At 37.0% G+C, this 24,963-nt stretch overlaps 1 protein-coding gene across 10 annotated transcripts in view; it reads left to right on the top strand.

The window, feature by feature from the left end:
• Positions 1-24,963, top strand: part of PRRC2C (proline rich coiled-coil 2C) — a 99,853-nt gene that overhangs the window by 7,736 nt on the left and 67,154 nt on the right. For 7 of the 10 annotated variants that reach the window (XM_079935425.1, XM_079935423.1, XM_079935420.1 and 4 more), the window contains exons 2-5: positions 19,493-19,658; positions 21,155-21,332; positions 22,717-22,826; positions 23,932-24,057. In XM_079935425.1, the coding sequence (XP_079791551.1) occupies positions 19,547-19,658; positions 21,155-21,332; positions 22,717-22,826; positions 23,932-24,057 (526 nt within the window). In that variant the 5' untranslated portion in view covers positions 19,493-19,546. The remainder of the gene's footprint in view (positions 1-19,492; positions 19,659-21,154; positions 21,333-22,716; positions 22,827-23,931; positions 24,058-24,963) is intronic. The other 3 variants (XM_079935424.1, XM_079935422.1, XM_079935428.1) reach the window with 1 other exon arrangement.

Raw genomic sequence — 24,963 nt, 5'->3', positions numbered from 1 at the left:
TGTAGCCCACACCACAATTAGGATACAGAATGTAGAAAGATGAAATATCTCCCAACTGTAGAATCAGAGTCTTCTGACATTTTGGAGACACAAAATATCTCTCCTGATGAAGAAAGAGCTATTGAGTAAGGATTGAAAAGTCAAGAATAGCTTATATGTGCTGATTGCTTGATTTCCTGACCTGACCAAAAAATAAATAAATAAATTTCTTTGGTTGTATAGTTATATTTATGACAAATTTGAAAACATGGAAAAAAATCAAAGTAGGAAGTAGGAGAAAGAGATGGGTAGGTTAACATGTCTCAAGACAGATAGTTTTAATGGTAGAGGAATAGAGCCAGTGCTTGGTGGGGAGGGATGCTAACCCATTCTCTACACTTAAAAATTTAAACTTACAATTCCAACCCTTAAAGGCAGCCCTTTAGTTATATGAAAGGTTTAGAATAATTCATGATGTTGGATGAGCATCTTGAACAGAATGCTTCTCTTTTTCTCCCATAAAATCCAGCATACTTGCCTTTAAAAAATAAAGTTGACTAAGAACTTATTTATGCATTAGTTTTGAAAATGTTATTACCGTTTATTAAGCTCATTATTAAGTACCAGACACCATCTAAAGCTTTATACACGCTTAAATCTCACAACAGACTAGAAGATATAGCCAACAGATGAGGAAATAAAAATTCAGGATTATATTTAATGACTGGAAATGCTTATGCCATAAATATGTGTATGCCACAATTATGCTATAAAAACACGTCGCTACTAAATGTTAGAGCTGGGATTTAAACTGAATCTGTTGTAAGAGAAGTAATTGTGTAATACGAACAGTTTTAAAATACTACAAGTTGTCCAAAAGAGTGCTCTGGCAGTCACCTTATAGAGTAAAGTGATAGACACACAGCTTTACTTTGCTGGGATAGTAATTTATAATACAGAAGATTTGATAGCTACATTTCTTTTCTGATAAGGCTTTCTTGGCCCCAGAAACTTAATTCACATATTTCAGTTTCTAAGAACAGTCTGAGCCCTTCTACCATTTTGATTAAAACTGCAACAGATTTATTGGTATTACACTTTGTTTTTAAAAATAACAATTTTTAATGCTTTTGCTGTAGTGCTATTTGTAGTAGAGGCAGTCAACGTGGTGATATTCTTAGCTTTACTATTATAATAGCAGATGATCTTAAAAATATTGGATGTCACTCTAACTTTATTTTTTTAATTTATTTTTTATTGAAGTGTGGTTGATTTACAATGTTGTATTAGTTTCAGGTGTATAGCAAAGTGACTCAGTTATACACATATATATATATTCTTTTTCAGATTTTTTTCCATTATGGGTTATTACAAGATGGTGAATATAGTTCCCTGTGCTGTACAGTAGATCCTTGTTGTTTCTCTTATATATATAGTAGTGTGTATCTGTTAATCCCAAACTCCTAACTTATCCCCCCACCCTTTCCTTGTTGGTAACCATGTTTGTTTTCTATGTCTGTGAGTCTTTCTCACAGAAAGTGATATCTCACATGTAAGTGATATCATATATTTGTCTTTGTCTGATTTACTTCACTTAGTATGATTATCTCTAGGTCCATCCATGTTGCTGCAAATAGTGTTATGTCACTCTGAATAACTAAGTGATTATAACAGTTAGCAATGGAAGTGACCTTAGAAGTTGACCAGTTCAACCTCTCACTCAAAGCAGAAGTTACCTTTTAAAATATTTTTGATAAAGGCTTATCTTGCTGTTGCTTGAACATATGTGGTGCCCAGGAAGACACTGTAGTCAACCTTTAACAGTCATTTTAAGATCTTCTACATTTCCAAATATTTGAACACCATGATAGCATTCAAACCTCTTCACTTTCACTTGGCTTCCATCATCTGCATGAGGATTTGGCTTTCTTTTCAGAGCTCTTTTTTCCCCCACAAAGAAACAGTTATGTATCTCTTCACGAGAGTTACTGTTTCTTTAAAAAGCAAAACAAACTCTGAGGATGAGACAGCAGGAGAGATAGGGAGAGATGTCTAAGCTTATTTCCTAGAAGCATCCTTCTCTCACATACCTCATGGCATTGTGGCATTTTGTGCCTCAGGAAAATTACTTATCACTTCATTTCACAGCTCTTTGGGTTGCTTGGCTAATGGTGAAAGTAGAGAATGAGTTTAAGATATAACTTGTTTCCACCTATGGGTAAACTGAACAGTTACGAAATTTTTCTTCTGTATCCAATTTAGTTTGTTTTTAATGTTTGTCTTAATGAAGACCAGAATTGAGCGTAATGCTCTAAACAATGTGATAAACACAAGATTCAGTAGAACTGTCACAATTCTAGATTTGTGCATTAGATTTCTATCAAAGTAGCAATTTTTGTAAAGCAGTGCTGTCACACTACTAGCTGTTACTAACTGTCCTGTTTTATATGAACAGGCTGGGTCTGTATTCTGTATGAAATTCAGTTCTTGAGCTATGACTAACTACCTATTCTTTTTTTTTTTTTTCTTTTTTTGGTACGTGGGCCTCTCACTGTTGTGGCCTCTCCCGTTGCGGAGCGGATGCGCAGGCTCAGCGGCCATGGCTCACGGGCCCAGCCGCTCCGCGGCACATGGGATCTTCCCGGACCAGGGCACGAACCTGTGTCCCCTGCATCGGCAGGTGGACTCTCAACCACTGCGCCACCAGGGAAGCCCACTACTTATTCTTAAATCCAATTTAATTTTATCCAGCATTCCAAGAAAGTCATTAAATCTTAAGAAAGTCGTTAAGCGCATTGTTACTCTTTCAGATGTTTGTGTCATATGTGGTGTCTACTTTCCAGGTCTTTATTCAAGTTTTTGACAAAAGGCTTTGAAAAGGACAGGGTCCAATATATTAGTTTTTCTGGTCACATTACTTCATATTGACTTACTTGAATATAAAATAATTTTCAGCCTCAAATATTATATGATCCTATTTGTATTTAAGGAGGAGTGTATAAAGACTAGTACTTTGATTAATGTGTTTAAAGTCAAACTGCGGGGGGGGAGTTAGTCAAAAGTAAACTTTTTAGAAAGGTAATATTTTACATTATAAATCAACTATACTCCAATAAAAATTAATTTAAAAAAATTTTTTAGAAAGGTAATATTTTGTGAATGCTGATTGACCTGGAACTCAGAGGAGTGTGGTGAATGTCTTGACTTTTTATTTTAAATGAGTTAAAATTTGAGTTATAAAATGCTGTTTTCTGAAGTTAATACATCAATCCCCTCTATCTTTGTTAGCTACCATGAGAAAATACCATAGGCAAGGTGGCTTAAAAAACAAAGTTATTTTTCACAGTTCTGAAGGCTGGAAGTCCAAGATCACGGTGCCAGTGTAGTCGGGTTTGGCTGAATGCCTTCTAGCTGAGTCCTCGCATGGCTGAGTAGAGCTCTGATGTCTCTTCCTCTTATAAGAGAACTAATCCCATTATGAGGCCCCACGTTCATCACTTCATTTAACCCTAATTACCTCCCAAAGGTCCCAGCTCCAAATACTTTCTATTACATTGGTAGTTAGGGCTTCAACATATGAATTTTGGGGGGACACAGTTCAGTTCATAGTAACCCCCTCTTTTACAGTCTATAGTGCATTGATTTTTATGCTTTTTACATTGTTACACTTCAAAATAATATTTCTACAACAGTTGGAATACATTCATTAATTGAGATATTACTATGTTTTGTTGCTTTAATTTTTTTATCCTTGATATTCAACTCTATATTGTAACGGAGTAAGTTTTTTTTTTAATTAATTAATTTTTTGCCTGTGTTGGGTCTTCATTGCTGCTCGCGGGCTTTCTCTAGTTGCAGCAAGCAGGGGCTACTCTTCATTGCAGTGCACGGGCTTCTCATTGCGGTGGCTTCTCTTCTTGTGGAGCACAGGCTCTAGGTGCGCGGGCTTCAGAAGTTGTGGCACGTGGGCTCAGTAGTTGTGGCTGGTGGGCTCTAGAGCATAGGCTCAGTAGTTGTGGCACACTGGCTTAGTTGCTCCGTGGCATGTGGGATCTTCCCGGACCAGGGCTTGAACCCGTGTCCCCTGCATTGGCAGGAGGATTCTTAACCACTGCACCACCAGGGAAGTCCCCAGAGTAAGTTTTGATACGAAAAACTTGAATCTTTTAAAATCTCTTAACCTCAAATGACATGTTATTTATTACGTATTTTAAAGGTTTTATGCTTATCTCTTCTATAATGAAAATTGAGTTCTGATTTTCATACGGTGAGGTTATCTTGGTTACTGGCTTTGACAGTAATCTCGGCTCCATCACTTCCTAGCCTTATGAGTTTTACTTCTCTAAGGTTGTTTCTTCATTGGGTAAGTTTTGGTGACTTGGGCTTTGAGCTCTTCTTATTTCCAGTCTGATATTTTTACATTCTAAATCTCTAGAGCTCAGATTTTAAAAAATTGGCTTCAAGAGACATTACAAAATTAGAATGTATAGAAATCGGATCCCTCCTTATGTTAGAAATGGGAGAAATAAATATAGAAGATTATTCAGGGTTTTAAACTAGAGGTTAGGGAAAATGGTTATGGTGAAATTGGGAAGAACATGTTTGGGAAAACAGATAAGCTTTTAGACTTTTTTGGGGGTTGGATAGTCTTAATCTCAAAGAAATGTTGTAAAAATAATACAGAGAATTTCCATATTCGTTCATTCATATTCCCTGATTGTTAATAGTTTGCTGTATTTGTTTTACCATTCTCTGTGTGTACATGTACCTATGCACACACTCACACATATGTTCTTGACCTTTAATGTCTTGGTCTAAACCCTGTCATTACCTGAAACGTTACATTCAAATCACAAGCTCCTATGCCTCCACTTTTCATTCAGTACATTTTCTCCTGCTGTTTTTATTAAATGAACAGAGCAATCCATAGTAAGCTTGACTCAGCAAGCATTCAATAATCACTACTGTTAAGAGCTTTTATTCAATCTTTTTGAAATTTCCAGTTCCTTCTCCTCTCCTCCTTATTTTTTTCCAGCTTGTCTTACTTCACTCTCTGATTTAGACTTCCATGAAATGTTAATCTAACCATTCTCCTGGCAGTATCCTCATCTCCCTTGCTTTTCTTTACACCTGCCTGGCGCAACTCTAATTTCTTATTCGATCCAGCTGCTTTGTGCCTCCCACCACTCCCTACTCCTAGACATGCTGCTGGACATTGTTAACAGTCTTCAAACTGCACAGGCTTGGGAATACTGTATATTCCCGGTTTCCAGCTTCTACTCAGGTTTCAGTGCTGCCTGTCAATGCCTCGTTTTACTAGTTGGCTGTCTTTTCTCCCAGTTCTTTGCAAATCTTTTCCAGCCTTCTCAAGTCTCCACTCAGTTGATGAGATCAGCATGTCTCTTTTTCATTTGTTCCTAGTAGTGCCTGATTAGTAGGCACTGGGTAAATATTTTTTTTGCGTGGATGGCGGAATTAAACATTTTTAGTGCGTAGTTCTGTCAAGAAACTTAAGTGAAGATGTTTTGTTCTATACGCAATTAAAAATGAATGTCTAAAGATTGTAGCTTGAAGGAAGGATTTGGTTGGGAATTATCCTTACTGAAGCAGTGAACAGTAGATGAGATGGCTAAAGAGGTAAGCACATAGAGAAGAGAGCTGACAAAAGCAGCTAACATTTATGTAGAGGGATAGGAAAAAAAATGAGGCAGATGTCAGTCACAGAAACCAGTGAAAATGGTTTACACAGAAGCTCTTTATTTTTATATTTGTATGTGATACTTGACTGTTATTAGTATATATTCTTCCTATATTTGTTCAATAAAACATTTGTTGAATGTGTCCAGCAGGCTCATCTGGAAATGGTTGCAGTTTCTTTTTAATGTTAACAATTTGAGTGGGACATTGTGCTGTGTTTCCCAGAGGAACTAAACAATCACCATAAGAATAAGGAGGAAGGAGGTAAACAGAGGCTGGATACCTAGAAGCCCATGGAGACCTGAAAGATTATGATTCTGTCATTTAATTGAATTTTGCAAATTGGTGATTTGCAAAAGTATGAGGTTCCTCCCTCCCCCCCAAATATACTAGATTTTAAATACTAGATTTTAAATACTTAATATTTTTGGTATCAAATACTTTTAATTATTTTGTAATCGTAGGTGAGTCACCTTAGAATCTTACAATTTTTGGCACTGATGGAATTTTAGAGGTGGTACCTAATCTCCTCTTGATGTGGAAATCTCTTACAGATTTTTTTTCCCACAAATTTTCCGCCTACAATACCTATCCTTTCATGAAAACCATCTTTTTGTTACCACTGTTTGTTATTCTTTCATTTCAAAAAGTTGATGTTTATATTATGGTAAACTGCTGCCTTCCAAATTTCCCTTGGACCTTTTGGAAACAGTCTGTTGGCTTTAAAAGCACTGGCTTCCTTTTTTTTTTTTCTTTTTTCTTCCTTTCTTCCATCTTAACTTTTTTTTTTTTTGGTCAAAAAAGGTAATATGTATTTATTCAAAATTCGGAAAATGTAGGTGCATGTTTTGCTACATCTAATTTCAGTGAAAAAAATGCTAGTTTCTTACCAGCATTGCTCAGTTATAGAACCTTGAATTTAGAGAGATGTTTACTTTCTCTTTCCTTAAACAGAGAAAGGGGATGTGTTATTCAAAAAGCTTTATTTTGGAGACTGACCCTCAGCCCTTAATGATTTAGATTTTTTTAGGTACATAGTAGACAGGGTAGTAATATAAAAAATAGGTGGTTTTTTTGGCCATGCCGCACAGCTTGAGGGTTCTCAGTTCTCTGACCAGGAATTGAACCTGGGCCACAGCAGTGAAAGCCCAGAATCTTAACCACTAGGCCACCAGGGAACTCCCAGAATGCTATTTTTAAAACAAAGACAAGCCTTTGCTCAGAATTCAGTGGTTTCCCATTGTTTCAAAGATAAAGTTTTTAATCCTAATAGGCCCACCTCATCCAACCTTCTTTCTCTCCTTCAGCTGTCCCTTTCTTACTAGCTTCTGCTTCCCCAGCTTTTTTGAACATGGTTAGCATATCAGGGCCGGAGGTCCTTTGCATTTGGTTTTTCTTCAACCTTGAAGCTGCCTGTTTGCCCTTTAGATCCAAGTCAGAAGCTCTCTCTTCAGAGAGGCCTTTAGTGATCAACTTATCTAAAGTAGTTCCACCCTTTCTAAAGTAGTTTCCACCCTTTCATGTTGTCCTGTTTGGTTTTATTTATGGCATTTGTCACCATCTGAAATGATTTTATTTACCTATTATTTGAATCACCAAACTAGAAAGTAAGACCGGAGAGAGCAGATTCTTACCCCTTGTATCTCCAGTGCACAGAATAGCATACATAGTAGGTGTTCAGTAAATGTTTCAAAATATGGATCACTTAATGACTGACATAGATTATAAATAAATTTTACCACATACCATATTGTAGTGAATATCCTTACGTGTATGTGTATTTTGCACGCATTAGTATTTTTTTAGGATAGATTCTTAGACTTTGTTTTAAGCTATGCTGCTGGGTTCTAAACCATTCTTAGCTCTCTACCCAAGCCTTACAAAACAGACCACAGACTGGATTTGGCCATAGGCCTTAGTTTGCCAAAGCCTGCCTTTAGTTCATTGTAAATAGCATGTGAATTGTCTCTGTTTAATGTCAGAATTCCCTTGTGAAATCACCTGGGCCAGACACTTCGGGGGTGGGCAGCTTTTGGACAACTTTTTTTTCCCCATTGTTTTTACCTGTTTATTTTGAGCCAAATCTGGTAATTTCTGTTTTCCTAGAAAACCCTTATTTCAAAGCCTTCTCTTCATGTGTGTATTTTATATCATCTTTCTCATTCTTAGTGTTAACTTAAAATTAGAGTGATTCAGCTAATTTATATATATTTTTTCCAAAAGAGCCAGCTCTTGAATTTATCAGTAGTTATTATTTTTTTTTTAATTTGATTTTTCTTTTCTGCTTTTTTTTGGGTAACTTTTAAAACATATTGTTTTGTCTGGTAATGAAAGTCCTTAAGAGCATTCCTTTGAATTATATGATTCTGCGCTTTATGGTTTGATAAGAGGTGTGTTTGTTTTTCACTTTCAGTTGATTTTCTTCTACATTTCTAGTTTTGTCTATTAACTTTGTAGCCACAGAAATATTAAACTACTGTCTTATCAATCCCAGGAACAAAAACAGTTTGTTGATTCCTTGTTTATGATGTTCTGACATTTTTTTTTCTGCTCTGGTATGAGCTGTATTATTACATTGTTCTTCATTACTCCTTCTCAGAGCTACTGATTTCTCCAATTTCATATCTTGCCAGCCTGTTTCCCTCCCTGCCATCCCTGCCCTCTTCCCTTGTACAAATGAAAAACACTACTGTAGGGACTTCCCTGGTGGGGCAGTGGTTAAGAATCCGCCTGCCAATTCAGGGGACATGGGTTCAATCCCTAGTCCAAGAAGATCCCACATGCCGTGGAGCAACTAAGCTTGTGTGCCACAACTGCTGAGCCTGCGCTCTGGAGCCTGCGAGCCACAGCTACTGAGCCTGCGAGCCACAACTGCTGAAGCCCGCACACCTAGAGCCCATGCTCCGCAGCAAGAGAAGCCACCGGAATGAGAAGCTCACGCACTGCAGCAAAGAGTAGCCCCCACTCACCTCAACTAGAGAAAGCCAGCACACAGCAACGAAGACCAAATGCAGCCAAAAAAAAAAAAAACAAAAGAAAAAAACCACTATTGTATATCTCCTATATTAATATTCTACTTTACTTCTGACATTTCTGGTCACCACGTGGAGGGCAGGGTTCCCCACACCAAGCAGTTAGATTCTCCAGCCACTGTCTGGGTGTCCTGAAATTTAACTCAATTCTGATCTAACTACCCAGAGATAGCATTATATCCCAGAGATTAATAAGGGCTCAGTCCCACAAGACTGTCCCCTCAAATACTTCAGATGCCAGTTGAAAGTCCAGATTGTTAACGATTGTTAACCATGCTGCTAGCTAACTGGCTGGCTGGCTGTAAATCATGTTTGATTAATTTGCTAGAGCAGTTCACAGAACTCAGGAAAACAATTTACTTGCTAGATTACTGGTTTATTACAAAGATATTAAAGTATGGGAGTGAATGAAAAGATGTACAGGGCAAGGTCCAGAAGAGTCCCAAGCACATGAGTTTTTGTCCCTGTGTAGTTTATGGAACTCCATCCTCCAGGAAGTGCTCCCAACCTTAATGGAGGCATGAATAATTAAATCTTTGGCCAATGGTGATTAATTCAACCTCCAGCTCCTCTCCCTACCCTGGAGGAGAGGAGGATGGTGTTGAAAGTGCCAGCCCTCTAATCACTTGGTTGATTCCCCTGGCAACCAGCCCTCACCCCTAGAGGCCTTCCTGGAGTCACTACACTAACTTATCCTCAGGTGTGGTTGTAAGGGGCTTGTTATGAATAACAAAAGATACCTTTATCTCCTATTATTTAGGAAATTCCAAGGGTTTTAGCCCTGTGTCAGGAGTGGGGCTGAAGACCAAGTATAATTTTCTTATAAATCACAATATCATACCTTGCAGTCTACACTCCACTTACAATAAATTTGTGTAAATATCTGTAATAACTTCATTTCTAATCCCTCTTGTTTGCTTGGAATCTAGGGGTCCTTGATCTTTTAAAAAATATTTTTTATTGACATAAAATAAACTGCACATACTTAAAGTATACTGTTTGATGCTTTGCATATACACATCATGAAACTCTTACCACAGTCAAGATAATGAACATATCAAGAAAAATTTCCTTCTGTTCCTCCCAGTTCCTATCCATAGGCAATCACTGATCTGCTTCCTGTACCATAGATACATTTGCATTTTGTAGTGTCGACTGAAAAAAAAGCACAACCTAAAAGTTGAGAATTACGTTTTATTTGGCGGACAAAACTGAAGACTTAAGCCTGGAAGTTAGCCTTTCAGATGGCTCTTAGGGACTAGTCCAGAGAGGTAAGGGAGGAGCCAGGATATATAGAAGTTTTGCAACAAAACCCAGGTAGTTGGAACATCAAAAAAGGTTAAGGTTAATTAAAGAAAACCAGATGTCTCAAGTTAATGAATTTAGCTCTTTTCTAGTATGGGAAGATGCAAGGGTCTGGGCTTATTGAAATCATTCCTTTGATATGCACCTTAACTCTCTAGGACCAGTATCCTCCTTTTTCTCCAACCTGGATCCCCTCTGGGTGCACAGTTGGCGGTGGCTGCTGTAGCTACTGGCTTGTTGGCCTGCGGCAACATCCTTTGTTTACTGATATGGGAGGCAACATTTTTCATCCACAGTTGAATTCAGTATATAGTGTATATGTTGGGAGTCTAGCTTCTTTCCTTCACCATAATGACTTTGAGATTTATGCATGTTGTTACATTTATCAGTAGTTCATTCTTTTTTATTACTTGGGTATTCATTCCATTTATGTATATACCACAATATGGTTATCCAGTAACCTGTTCGTGAACAGTTGGGTTGTTTCCAGTGCTTGCCTATTACAAATAAAACTATGAACCAGAGTACAAGTCTGAGTCTTCATATGGACATATATTTTCATTTTCTTGTATAAACATTGGGAATGGAATTGGGATTGTACGGTTTGGGGATTTTTTTCCTTTTAAAGAAGCTGCCAAACTGTTTTCCCAAGTGGTTATACCATTTTACATTCCCACGAGCAGGCTATGAGAGTTCCAGTTCTTCCACATCCTTGTCGACACTTGGTATAATTATTCCGTAGTTTTAGCCAATACGGTAGAAGTATGGAGTTATCTTACTGTGGTCTAAATTTGCATTTCCCAAATACTAATGGTGCTGAAATGCTGAATATCTTTACACGTGTTTATTTGCCACTTGTGTATCTCTGGTGAAGTGTCACATCCTGTGCCCTTTAAAAATAATTGGGTCATGTGTTTTATTATTGAGTTCTGAGAGTTTTGTACATATTCTGGATAAAAGTGTTTCGTCAGATACATGATCTGCAGATGTTTTTTCCCAGACAGTAGATTGTGTTTTCATTGTCAACCGTGAGAACTTTCAAAAGGCAAAAGTCTAGTTTAAAAATTTCATCTTTTATGGATTGTGAGCCCCGCCCCCACCCCCACCAGCATGCGGCTTGCAGGATCTTAGTTCCCCAGCCAGGGACTGAACCCACGCCTTTGGCAGTGAAAGCTCTGAGTCCTAACCACTGGACTGCCAGGGAATTCCCTATGAATTGTGTTTTTAGTGTACTATCTAAGAAGTCTTTATATTTAACCCAGGGTCACAAAGATTTTCTCCTATGGTTTCTCTAGAAGTTTTTATAGTTTCAGGTTTTACCTTTTGTCTGTGGTCCTTTTTAAAAAATTTGAGATATTTTTAACATATGAAGTCATATAAGTTTAAGGTGTATTTTTGTGCATTTATATATTGCAGTGTGATTAATTATGCACGTGATGTGTGGAGGTTAAGCATTAGCTTAAACCTCCACACATCACGTGCATAATTATCATTTAAGATCTTAGCTCGAAAAATCTACAAACAGTAAATGCTGGAGAGGGTGTGGAGAAAAGGGAACCCTCTTGCACTGTTGGGGGGAATGTAAATTGATTCAGCCACTATGGAGAACAGTATGGAGGTTCCTTAAAAAGCTAAAAATAGAACTACCATACGACCTAACAATCCCACTACTGGGCATATACCCTGAGAAAACCATAATTCAAAAAGAGTCGTGTACCACAGTGTTCATTGAAGTTCCGTTTACAATAGCCAGGTCATGGAAGCAACCTAAGTGTCCATCGACAGATGAATGGATAAAGATGTGGCACATATATACAATGGAATATTACTCAGCCACAGAAAGAAACGAAATTGAGTTATTTGTAGTGAGGTGGATGGACCTAGAGACTATCATACAGAGGGAAGTAAGAAAGAGAAAAACAAATACCATATGCTAACATATATATATGGAATCTAAAATAAAAAGGTTCTGAAGAACTTAGAGGTGGGATAGGAATAAAGACGCAGACATAGAGAGTGGACTTGAGGACATCGGAAGGGGGAAGGGTAAGCTGGGACGAAGTGAGAGTGGCATGGACTTATATATACTACCAAATATAAAATAGATGGCTAGTGGGAAGCAGCCACATAGCACAGGGAGATCAGCTCGGAGCTTTGTGACCACCTAGAGGGGTGGGATAGGGAGGGTGGGAGGGAAACGCAAGAGGGAGGAGATATGGGGATATATGTATATGTATAGCTGGTTCACTTTGTTATAAAGCAGAAACTAACACACCATTTTAAAGCAATTATACTCCAATAAAGATGTTTAAAAAAAAAAAAAAGATCTTAGCGGCTTTGAAATACATATACAATGTTGTTGACCATAATCATAATACTGTACATTAGGTCTCCAGAACTTACCCCATCTTCTAACTGCAAGTTTGTACCCTTTGCTATGGTCCATTTTGCATTGAGTTTTGTATATTTTTGTATTCATTCATTCATTCAGCTAGCTAGCCTGCACTGGGTCTTAGTTGCGGCATATGGGATCTTTGTTGTGGCATGTGGGATCTAGTTCCCTGAACAGGGATGGAACCCTGGGCCCCCTGCATTGGGGGCACAGAATCTCATCCACTGGACCACCAGGGAAGTCCCAAGTTTTGTATATCTTTCTATATTCTGTTCTGTTGATCTGTTTACACTGTTATTACAGTGTCTTCATTGCTGCTTTATAAGTCTTGAAATCAGGTGACATTGGCCCTCCAACATTATTTTTCTTTTTAAAATTCTTTTGCTTATCGTAGAAAAACTCCCTCTGAGGTTTTGTTTGGGATTGCTTTGAATCTGCAGATAAACTTGGCAAGAATTGACATATTATTGGGTCTTTTGACCCACAGATATGGCCTATCTCCATTTATCTAGGTCTTCTTTAGTGTTTTGTAGTTTTCAGTATACAAATATTGCACAATTTTTGTCAGATATATCCCTAAGTATTTCCTAGTTTTAATTGCTGTTATAAGTTGTACTTTAATTTCTGATTGTTCGTTGCTACTATGCACTGATATAATTGATTTTTATATGTTGATCTTGTATACAACCTTGCTTAACTCTCTTCTTAGTTCTAGTAGCTTTTTTTAGACTTAGTCAGATTTTCTACGTATATGATCATGTCAGCAAATAGGCAGTTTTATTTCATCCTTCCCCATCTGACTTCCTTCCCCCCGCCCCCTTGTCTTACTGCACTGGCTTAGAAATTCTAGAACAGTGTTGAACAGAAGTGGTGAGAGTTGATAGCCTTTCTTTGTTCTTTAGAACATGGGTTAAGCATTCAGTCTTTTACCATTAAGTATGATGTTGCTATAGGTTTTTGTTTTTTATTAGTAGACTATTTTTTTTAAATAGGTTGTAATAGATGCCCTTTATCAGGCTGAGTCTTAATTTCCTGAGAAGATTTTATCAGAAATGGGTGTTGTGTTTTGTGAGATACTTTTTCGGCATATATTGAGATAATTGTGTGTGTGTTTTAGTTTACTGTATGGTGAACTGTGGCTTCTCCCGCTGCGGAGCCTGATGCACAGGCTCAGCGGCCATGGCTCACGGGCCCAGCCACTCCGCGGCATGTGGGATCTTCCCGGACCGGGGCACGAACCCGTGTCCCCTGCATCAGCAGGCGGACTCTCAACCACTGCGCCACCAGGGAAGCCCCTGTTGGTCATTTCTGAAAGTATTTTTGCTGGATATGGAATTCTAGGTTATCAGTTTTTTCTTTCTAAGTATGTGGCTGCAACATTTTCTCACTTGCATGGTTTCCAACAAGGATTCTGCTCAAATTTTTTTTTTGTTGTTGTTAAACCTCTTAGTTCCTCTTAGTTTAAACCAGGGATTGAACCCGCACCCTTGGCAGTGAAAACGCAGAGTCCTAACCACTGGCCACCAGGGAATTAATTCCCTCTGCTCTAACTCTTATGTTTGTTTCTCTTATTGCTTTTCAGATTTTCTCTTTATCACTAGTTTTGAACAATTTTATTATGATGTGCTTTGGTATGGTTTAGTTCATATTTCTTATGCTTGGACTTCGTTGAGTCTTTTGCATCTGTATTTATAGTTTTCATCAGATTTTGTAAGATTCTGGCCATTATTTTTTCTTTCACCCCACCTCCTTGAGCGACTCCAGTTACACATAGATTAGGCTGTCTAACTCTGTCTCAGGGCTTATCTTTCATGTCTCTGTATTTAATCTTTTTACTTGTTGAACATATAGAATGCAGTTATATAAAATAACAACATTTTTGTCCACTAATTCTGATACCTAGGTCAGCTAGATTGGTTTCAGTTGATTGATTCTTCTCTTCAATAAGGTTCATATTTTCCTGCTTCTTTGCCTGCGTAGTTTTTAATTAAATTGTTCAATGTGGATTTTGCCTTCTTGGATGCTGGATATTTTTCCATTTTTTAAAATAAACATTCTTTAGATTTGCTTGGGACTCAGTTACCAGAAACAGTGTGATTTAAAGTCTAGCATGTGAGAATTGGTGCTATTCCCAGTCCTTCCTGAGCAACAGGCACTGTTCCCTCTGATTATTTCAGATGGTTCTTTCCTGGCTTTGGGTGGTTTCCTCACACACGTACATATTGATACTCTGCTGAATACACAAGGGGGAACAGATCCTCTGCAGATCTGTAGCATTTTCTCTTTGTATACCTCTCTTCTTTCCAGTATTATATCCTAGCTACCTTGGTCATCCTGAATGCCCAGCTTCATTTCTTCAACTTAGGGAGTCTCCCAGCCTCCACTTGGATTCTATTCTGAGTTCCCTTCTCAGTGCCATGACCTGGGAGCTCTCCAGGCAATAAGCTCAGGAAACCATAGGGCTCACTTCATTTCTTTCCTCTCTGTTAGGGATCACATCAATTCAGTATCTTAAGTTCTTGTTTTATTTATATATAAGTAAAATTATACACACCTACCTGCACTGGACAGTATATATAAACACATTACATATGCATGTGTACAAAGTGATTCAGGTTTTATATATATATATATATATATATATATATATATATATAAATTCTTTTTCCTACTCTTTTCCATTATGGTTTATTAGTTCCCTGTGCTATACAGTAGGACCTTGTTGTTTATCTATTTTATATATAGTAGTTTGTATCTGCTCATCCCAAACTCCTAGTCTATCCCTCTCCACCCCTCTTACCCCTTTGGTGAAACCACAAGTTTGTTCTCTATGTTTGAGTCTGTTTCTGTTTTGTAAATAAGTTCATTTGTATCATTTTAGATTCTACATGTAAGTGATATCATATGGTATATGTCTTTCTCTTTCTGATTTCACTTAGTATGATAATCTCCAGGTCCATCCATGTAGCTGCAAATGGCATTATTTCATTCTTTTTTATGACTGAGTAGTATTCCATTGTGATACATATCACATCTTTATCCATTCATCTGTTGATGGACACTTAGGTTGCTTCCATGTCTTGGCTATTGTAAATAGTGCTGCTATGAACATAGGGGTGGGGTGCATGTATCTTTTCATATTAGAGATTTCTCTGCATATAGGCCCAGGGGTGGGATTTCTGAAAGTGCCCACATATAACTGGCAAACCATTAGAGTGCAATTGGCTTTTCTGATTTATCCAGTCTTATTGTTTATGGCTTTAAATTCTTTGTCTTTAGAAATGCATGATCTTTTATAGAAATAGGTACATTGTGATAGTTTGTTCTTATCTTTGATTGAATTATCTTTTGAATGCATTTGTACTAGCTTCAATCATGTATTTATGATTTACTTTTGGAGGGGGGTAGTAGGTACTATAAAGTCTTCTTGGGTTTTATACTGGAAAGGCTCATAGGATATGAAAGAATAAATTTATTCTCTATTCTAATGGCCTGAGAAGCTGACTCCCTGGCCATATTTCTTACCTCAGAATATACCCAGTATGTATTTTGTTTATCTGTTTGGTGAAAGAGCATGTACTGAAGGGCATACCATATAGGCAGTAGTTTATTAATAGGGGAAGGAGAAACTTTGTACAGAATTTTGAACCTTAAAAAGAACTACTCAAACTTGAATTTTATTATATATTTACAGGAATTTTCTTTTTTTTTTGTATTTGGAAATTCCTTATAATTTAAAGGAAATTTTTTAGTTTATTTAACTCTTAAGTAGGAAAATTAAGGTTCATTTTGTGATTATTTCCAGGCTCTAATGTTTTGTGATGGCTGAGTTGAATTAGATATTCTGTCACCCTACAGTTAAATTGTGTTATGTTAACTTTGTTTTCCTTGTGTAAGCCTATGGACAAGCTGAACTGCCCTATCTTGTTAATTTTGTTTACTTATAAAATTGAACATTTTAATACATTTGCTTAGTGGTATTTCTCTATAGTGAATTGTTTGTTACATATAGCATTAATATTTGGGTTTCTGCAAGTTTTTTTCTTCAATTTGTTGACTTCTTACATAACATTTGCATTTTGTCAAATGTTGAGGTATTTTCCCTGTTGACTCTCAACTTAATATTTTTAACTACAGTTTTCCTCTCGTGATTTGTGAATATTCGGTAGGTTTGCTTCTGAAACGTTTAATGTGAAATACATGCCTGTGTTGTAGGTAAAGTTGAAACTTTATTCAAAACAAAGGAGAAATGTAAACAGGAAGTAGAATTATGTAGGAACACAGAGTTCTGGGCTGGAGATATAAGTTTGGCATGATCGGTTGGTAGTTGAAGCCTTAGAATTGGATGAGATTTCCTACAGAGATGAATTTAGAAGGAGAAAGAAGGTGAGGACAGGATGGGTAGCACAGAAGGAAGGATTGGCCTTAGATGGAATGGGAGGAAAGATACACTTCCTTTATTGCAGTGGTTCTGAAGACTGCTTACATATTAGAATTGACTGAGGAGCATTTTCAAAATAAGGATTGATGATGAGATCCCACCTCACATGCCTAGAAACTTTTTTTTTTTAATAAATTTATTTATTTTTGGCTGCATTGGGTCTTCCTTGCTGCACGCAGGCTTTCTCTAGTTGCAGTAAGCAGGGGCTACTCTTCGATGTGGTGCGTGGGCTTCTCATTGCAGTGGCTTCTCTTTGTTGCAGAGTATGGGCTCTAGGTGCACAGACTTCAGTAGTTGTGGCATGCAGGCTCAGTAGTTGTGGCTCACAGGCTCTAGAGCGAAGGTTCAGTAGTTGTGGCGCACGGGCCTAGTTGCTCCATGGCATGTGGGATCTTCCCAGACCAAGGCTCGAACCTGTGTCGCCTGCATTGGCAGGCAGATCCTTAACCACTGTGCCACCAGGGAAGTCGCAAACTGGTATGTTTTAAATCCCCAGGTGATTTTAATGTGTGGCAAGAGTTAAGGACCGACCACTGCTTAGCATATATCTGTTTGTAGTAAGTCAGTGAGTCTTGAACTTTTGTGTTTTTCAGAATCACTGGGAGGGCTTTCTAAGGCACAGTGGTTGGCCCCATCCTCAGTTTGATTCAGTAGGTATGGGTTGGAGCCTGAGAATTTGCATTTCTAACAAGTTTCTAGATGATGCTGAGAACCACTGTAACAGTAGGTGAAGGAAAGGAAACCCTTAGGAAAGATGGATGTAGATGCTGGTGGGCTTGTAGGTTTGCCCCTAGGAAGTTTAAGGAGTTTCTTTCTTAACGTTGCGTTGTTTATGATGTAGGCACGTTAGGGTCTCCACTAAGAGTGCTGCATGAGTAGTTGTAGTGTTAAGAGGGGTTTGAGGATTCTTAGGTGTTAAAATTGCCATCAAATGAGGGTGAAAGAACAAGTTGACTTTTTATTATATGTCAGTTAATTTTTTTTCACCTTGAAGAAAGATCTCCTTGAATCTTAGTTCTGTCGTCTAATGAATATGCACTGTCCTCTTTTGTCACTGGAGCTGAATATTCTTCCTGTATATCTTTGTCCATGTTATTGGTGAAAATATGTCAACAGGATAGATTCTCGGAGTATATAGATAGCTCTCTTCACACCGTCATCGTTAGCACCCTTGGGATAAAATTAATTATATACATTCTGCCACATATGATTGTAAGCTATCTTATATTCATTAATGTAGTTCTTTTGGTTTCAGATGAGTCGTTTTCACAATTTATTTCAAGGAAAGATGGTCTATCGTAAATGTATACTTGGAGAAGCTAAGTGATTACAGTTACATGGGGAGGAGGCAGCATGGTGTAAATGGACTGACCCAGAAGCCTTGATTTCAAATCCAATCTTGTTTACCTATGAACATCAGTTTCCTTATCTGTAAAATCAGAATACTAACTGTATCATAAAGTTACTAGACTGAAATGAGATAACAGATGTGAAAATTATTGATAAATTTTATGGAACGCCATAAATACTGTGGCAGGTGATATGAATATAAAATCACGTCTCTGCAGGTGATGCTTATTCTGCAATTGACAAATGTAAAACCAGTACATAAAATGATTTTTATGATGGTAGGGTCTACACAGGCATTCCTTGACTTTGAATGCTTTTTGCATTATATACTACTCTGTGTTATCTTTAGCTCCCATGCTTTTAGCTGTTGATGGTTTATTGGTAGAATTCACCGCCTCCTGTCCTACGTCCACCCTGAAAACAAAATAAACAAAACAAACAGAAAAAATCCAACTCCTAAGGTTGATAATGTACACCTCACTAAATTGAAGGGAAATAGTATGAGAGCTAATTTGTGTCTTTTGCCCTGTTTATTAATAAACTAGTTTTTAATTGGGTACATGAGTTCCAAAGATGAACATTCTCTTTGTATATGAATGTTCATTAAAATACTATGTACTTCTAATAACTTCTTATATATACAGAGATTTGTTTTGACAAGTGTACACCATTTCTTGAACACTTACTCCATAGCCATGAAATAGAATATTGTTTTTATGTACTTTGGGTTTATAAAGAAGTATCTACCCTTTGCAGAACATCGAGAAAATAGAATGTTCTTTCTATTCTAAACTGTTAAACTAATAGATCTTTGTTAGACACATACTGCCTGAAAACACAGGCATGCAGTTTATAGGGAAATGATGTTATCCTTCTGTCATGTTTGGATTCCATATGTGTAAGCTGATCATGCCAGTCATCTCAACCCTATTAAGTTGAATGATATTTGTTTATTAAATAGAAAGACATTATCCATAGATTCACTGTATTTGAACTGTTCATCTCAGTATGGATTGAAACCCTTATTCTCTATAGTGTAGTTAAATGGTTACAAATCATAAACAATATACTCACCAAGCACATGGAAGTTTATTTTGATTAATTTTGTCACATTTTGGTTGTTGGAATTTTACAGGCTCTTGAAATTATTGTTGATGTGAGTTATTGAAGATTGACTTAATTTCTCATGTTTTTATTTTTCAGAATTTCTGTGAACATTTGAATTTACTAACAGCATTTAGTAAACTAATTCTAAAGTTTTCCTCCTTGTTTTTCTTTCTTATGTGCATCTTAAAGACTGGTTTTAAGGGGTGTGGCAGGACGTTCTGGACTCGATGAGTTTCCACTGAAATGTCGGAGAAGTCAGGCCAGAACACAAAAGCAAAGGATGGGAAAAAGTATGCGACACTCAGTTTATTTAATACTTACAAGGGTAAATCATTAGAAACTCAGAAAACCACAGGTGAGTAAAATCAAGTGGCATTTATATTTTTTATAGTTTTCATGGTTTTGTTTTATTACTGTAAATGACACACTAGGGCTATTGCTATTAGGATCTAGGGCAAACATATGTTAATGCAGCCCTGTTTACATTGGGCTTTTTATATACGTACACATCTTTGAAGGGATATGAATTTTTTTAGGCTGAAAATTTATAAATGTTATAAAATATGGTTTTTTTTCCTGTTTGTTGTCATCAGAAAATAAATAAAACTATGTGGTTCCAAAAGGGAGACTTGGTCAATGAAATTAATAGGCATAAATATTAGTGGATTTATTCTACCACTTTTAGTTATGGACTAGAGAGTCCTGTGGTTCTTAGTTTTGTTTTGTTTTTTAATACCTTGAACCCAGTGTTTACAGTGAAGAGTGAAAACTGGACCATGTACACATGATAGCTATATGGTGCATTAACAGTGTTCATTATGTACATAAAGGTAGCATATTTCTTCTTTTCTAAAATTTATTCAAGTATAGTTGATTTACAGTAGTGTTAATTTCTGCTGTACAGAAAAGTGATTCAGTTATACATATACATACAATCTTTTCATATTATTTTCCATTATGGTTTATCACAGGATATTGAATACAGTAGCTCCTTGTTGTTTATCCATTCTGTATTTAATAGTTTGCATCTGCTAACCCCAAACTCCCAGTTCACCCCCCCACTCCCCTCCCCCTTGGCAACCATGAGTCTGTCCTCTATGTCTGTGAGTCTGTTTCATATCATGTTTATTCTTTAACGTACGAAGTTTCGAGTTTAAAATCGATTCCCTGGAAAAATTAAAAAACAGCATTGTCAGTGTTTTCTTTTTCATAGTTTATAGAGTTGGTTCAGTTGTTAGAATTTTCTTTTTTTAATGTATGTTCTATTTTATTTATTTTCTGTATACTCTATTTTATTTATTTATTTTTGGCTGCCTTGGGTCTTTGTTGCTGCGCGCGGGCTTTCTCTAGTTGTGGCGAGCCGGGGCTACTCTTCATTGTGGTTCCCAGGCTTCTCATTGCGGTGACTTCTCTTGTTGCAGAGCATGGGCTCTAGGTGCACGGGCTTCAGTAGTTGTGGTGCGTGGACTCAGTAGTTGTAGCTCATGGGCTTAGTTGCTCTGCGGCATGTGGGATCTTCCTGGACCAGGGCTTGAACCCGTGTCCCGTGCATCGGCAGGTGGATTCTTAACCACTGCGCCACCAGGGAAGCCCAGAAGCGTGGAGTCTTAACCACCGGACTGCCAGGGAAGTCCCAGTTATTAGAATTTTTAAAGCATCTGCTCAGTGGCTTGATAGTTAATTTTAGTATAATTTCTACATTGGGTTATGTTGCAGGTGTGTGGCTTAGTTTTAATTTTTTCATTTTAAAATAGAAAATAATAATTCAAGATCCCGTTAATTCCTATTGTCTTTTTATTTTGTTTTAAGAATAAAATAGTTACTAAGAAAGTTGATGTTACTGATCTTTAGTTGCAGCTCGACATGGATTGCAGAGTCTTGGAAAAGTTGGTATTTCACGGCGTATGCCTCCACCTGCTAACCTCCCAAGTCTCAAAGCGGAAAACAAAGGCAATGATCCTAATGTGAACATCGTACCTAAAGATGGCACAGGATGGGCATCAAAACAAGAGCAACACGAAGAAGAAAAGTGAGTCAAAGTCTGTTAAAGAATGAAATCATTCCCCTTTCTTTGTGGGAACTTATGTTTGAGTTCGTTACGTGCTAGGTGTTGTGCTATGCCCTTTTTTATATAGTCAACTTTTGTGTTTTATATAGTCAACTTTTGTGTAATTTTTCCTATGCGTGGGTTTAGTGGCAGTATTTTTATGTGTCAGGGTAGAACAGTTGACAGAATTGCTAATCACAGTTTTCCTTGTATCATACACTGTCGGGCTCCCTCCTATCCCATCCTCACCAAATCAGGCATTCTCTTTCTAAAATGATTTAAGAGTTGATTCTGTTAACTACTTTTCATGAAGCTAAGAGTTTCTGTCTGCCTGATTCATTGAAACTATACCTGATGCACATCATAGGTGCTCAAGTAATATTATTTGAATGAATAAAGAATTCACAAGAAAGCTGGCGTGGAATTAGTAATATCCCGCTTAATCATCATTCATTCAATAAATATTTAGCATTCTGTGTCATGGATTATTCAGGGCTCTTGGTTTATTAAATGACCAATCTAAGTAGTGGTAGTTTTTAAAAATAACACAAGAACATGAATACTTAATGCTTTTTGCCTATATCTGTTACTAAATTTCTATATTCTGGTTTGGGGAGCTTTATATAGTAAATACAACTGCTTGGGTGAAGCTTACTAAAGACTTATTGTTCTCTACTTCTTAGTTGTTATAGAATTATTTTATAGTAGCAAGTCAGTTTTAGATCTAAGTATACCAGAAATATATTGCATTTCTTAAGCCTGTTAACTGCCTTTTTCATTTTTAAGCCTTAACTCATTACAAGAATTGAATAAAACTGTAGACCCCTTTAAAACACCTTTTACTCATGGGGATGCATCAGGCAGGTTGCTGTTACCTCTTTTGATTAACAGTAATATGTACAGTCGTGAAACTGTGGACTGCCAAATGGAGAGCTTGCTTAGCCTTAGCCCCTGGTTAATCCCACCAATCCAGACTGTATGTATGACTATAATGTTATTCCTAATTATAAATGTTCACTTCTTCAAAACAAATTTTTGGTAGCTATGTTCAATAATGAGTGCTTCTTTTTTATCTTTCTTTCTCTTCTTTCCTTCCTTCCTTCTTCCCCTCCTCCCCTCCTCCCCTCCTCCCTTCCTCCCCTTTTCTTTCCAAAGTTAAAAACAAAGCTGTCATCTCCTTGGGTTATTCATGGGTAGAAATGAAAGGAGACAAAATTTAAAGGAATGTTGCAGAGGGAAAACATGGTGGCGTGCATCTGAGTAAATATGTAGCCAAAATAATTTGTATACAAATTTAGCTTAAATGCAATATTTATTTTATTTAAACATATAATATCTGAAATAATGGAGTCATATTTTTTTTAAGAGCACCAGAAGTTCCACCAGCACAACCAAAACCTGGGGTTGCAGCTCCCCCAGAAGTAGCACCTGCTCCCAAATCATGGGCCAGTAACAAGCAAGGTGGGCAAGGAGATGGTAAGTGGACATTAGCTGGTGAAACTGGTTAGGCTTGATGGTTACTGAACAGCCATGCAGGAGATAAGGGGCGAATTATGGTGTTTTGGCAGGGGTAGAGAACACTGTCAAAAGGTATTATCAGGCCCTGAAAAAAAGGGTCTTGTAAAAATTCTCTTGGGCTACTTAAGTTTCAGTGTTAAGAGCCATGTATGAGCCAATAATAGAGATTAAAGAAGGAGCCTTTAAGGTACCTTGTGCCCCACATTACTCTGTCTTTACCCTACATGACCAGAAAAAATCTTGTGCCTTCAGCTCTGAGACATAAAAGTACCCAGACGTTATGTTGATTGCTAGAAACCATTTTATTTTCCATCTGTGCCCCTAAACCTCTTCTGTTTCAAATATGCTGTTCACGATTTCCGTGGTAGAGAAGACCTAGAGAGTAGCCATAAAGCACAGTAGCTGTAATACTTCCCTCCCTACTAGAAATGATTGGAATCCCCAACAAAACTTAATTTTCCCACTTGCAAAACATATCTATAAAACATTGTATGGAAAAACCCATCTGGGCCCTCAAGCTAATAAAATCAGCTCTTTTAAATATATGGAAGTATAAAAATAAATAGGCGGGCAGGTAGGTAGATAGGTGAATGAGTGAATAGTGAGGTGCAATCAGTATCTCTGCAATAAATTAAAATGAAGCATTTTAGTCTCACCATGATACTTGTAGTGTTGATTCATAAATTCTATTTTAGCAGTATTATTTGAACTGATTCTTAGAGTTATTTATTAGTAAAGGAATTTTACTTATGTTGAAAATGAAAGGAGTCATAATAAAAGAGAAACAAGTGAAATTCTCCTTACTTTCCTCATTATCTTTAATGAGTCCACTGGAACAATGTCTGGCAGATTCCTTTCTTAGATTTTTATTTCCTCATGGCTGTTCATTAACTTTCCAAGGGATTCTAATTCTAGATAAATTTAAAAGTTTTATGGATACAAACAGTCATCATTGAAATGTGGAATAAATTATCAAAAAAAGACAGAGCTCTATCCTGGGAGGGTTTTTGAATTATCTTCAGTATAAAAGTTACATGTAAGGTTTTTTTAAAAATATCCATAGGAATCCAGGTGAATAGTCATTTTCAGCAAGAATTTCCCAGCCTGCAGGCAGCTGGGGATCAAGAAAAAAAAGAAAAAGAATCAGTTGATGACAGCTATGGACCTGGACCCAGTTTACGCCCACCAAGTAAGAATACTTTCTATTTAATAAAAATACAGAATGAGATTATATTTGTGTTTTATCTTGTGATATAACCTCCTGTCTGCTATTGTTGTATGTATGATGACTCACCTAGTTTGAAAAGGCAGATAGTAACTGTAGTTGCTTGCCACTCAAGTATGGTTTTTACATGAACAGCATCAGTTTAACTTGAGAACTTGTTGGAAGTATATGTCTTGGGCCTCACACCCAACCTACTAAATCAAAAGTCAGCATTTTAACAAGATGCCTAGGTGACTTGGTTGCACATCAATATTTGGTCATTTTTACAACAGTAAAAGTTTTTAGCACACCTCCCCAATATGCAAATATTTGTTTATAATTTATATCCATTCGTTTGCTTTCTGTTAATATTCTGAAATCAAACCGAGGAACCAGTCAATTTGGATAGTAAGAGATACTCGTATTATGTACATTATAAAGCAGAAACTAAAAATAGAAATATAAAATCTTTGAGAGATTTTAAAACATCTTATTAATTATATTGGATTCATAGTGTTGTCACCAAATATCTCAAAGAACCCTGTACCATGTACAGGGAAGTTCCTATTTACAGTAATGATTACAAATTCATGTTTTTGATAACCTAATACATTTTCTATCTCTTTGGCTCATTTCTTGCCAGGTCTGGGTAAATCACCTTTTTTAATTTTTATTTTTAATTACTGTAATGTGGTTGATGAGTTTGTATTAGGAATAGATGTGTCAGCTCCACTGTTCTCTTGTTTAGTTTCTTTTCACCAGTTACCTGTTGCTGTGTAACAAATTTGGCAGCTTAAAAAGACAAACTGAACTGGGCTTACCATTTCACACAGTATCTGAGGGTCAGGAATCTGGGAGCCACTTAGCTGGGGGTTCTAGCTTAGGTTTTGT

This window comes from Stenella coeruleoalba (genome assembly GCF_951394435.1).
Source record: "Stenella coeruleoalba genome assembly, chromosome: 1".
NCBI lineage: Eukaryota > Metazoa > Chordata > Mammalia > Artiodactyla > Delphinidae > Stenella > Stenella coeruleoalba.
The sequence above is the reverse complement of the archived record's forward strand: the minus strand, read 5'-3'. Positions and strand labels throughout refer to the sequence as shown.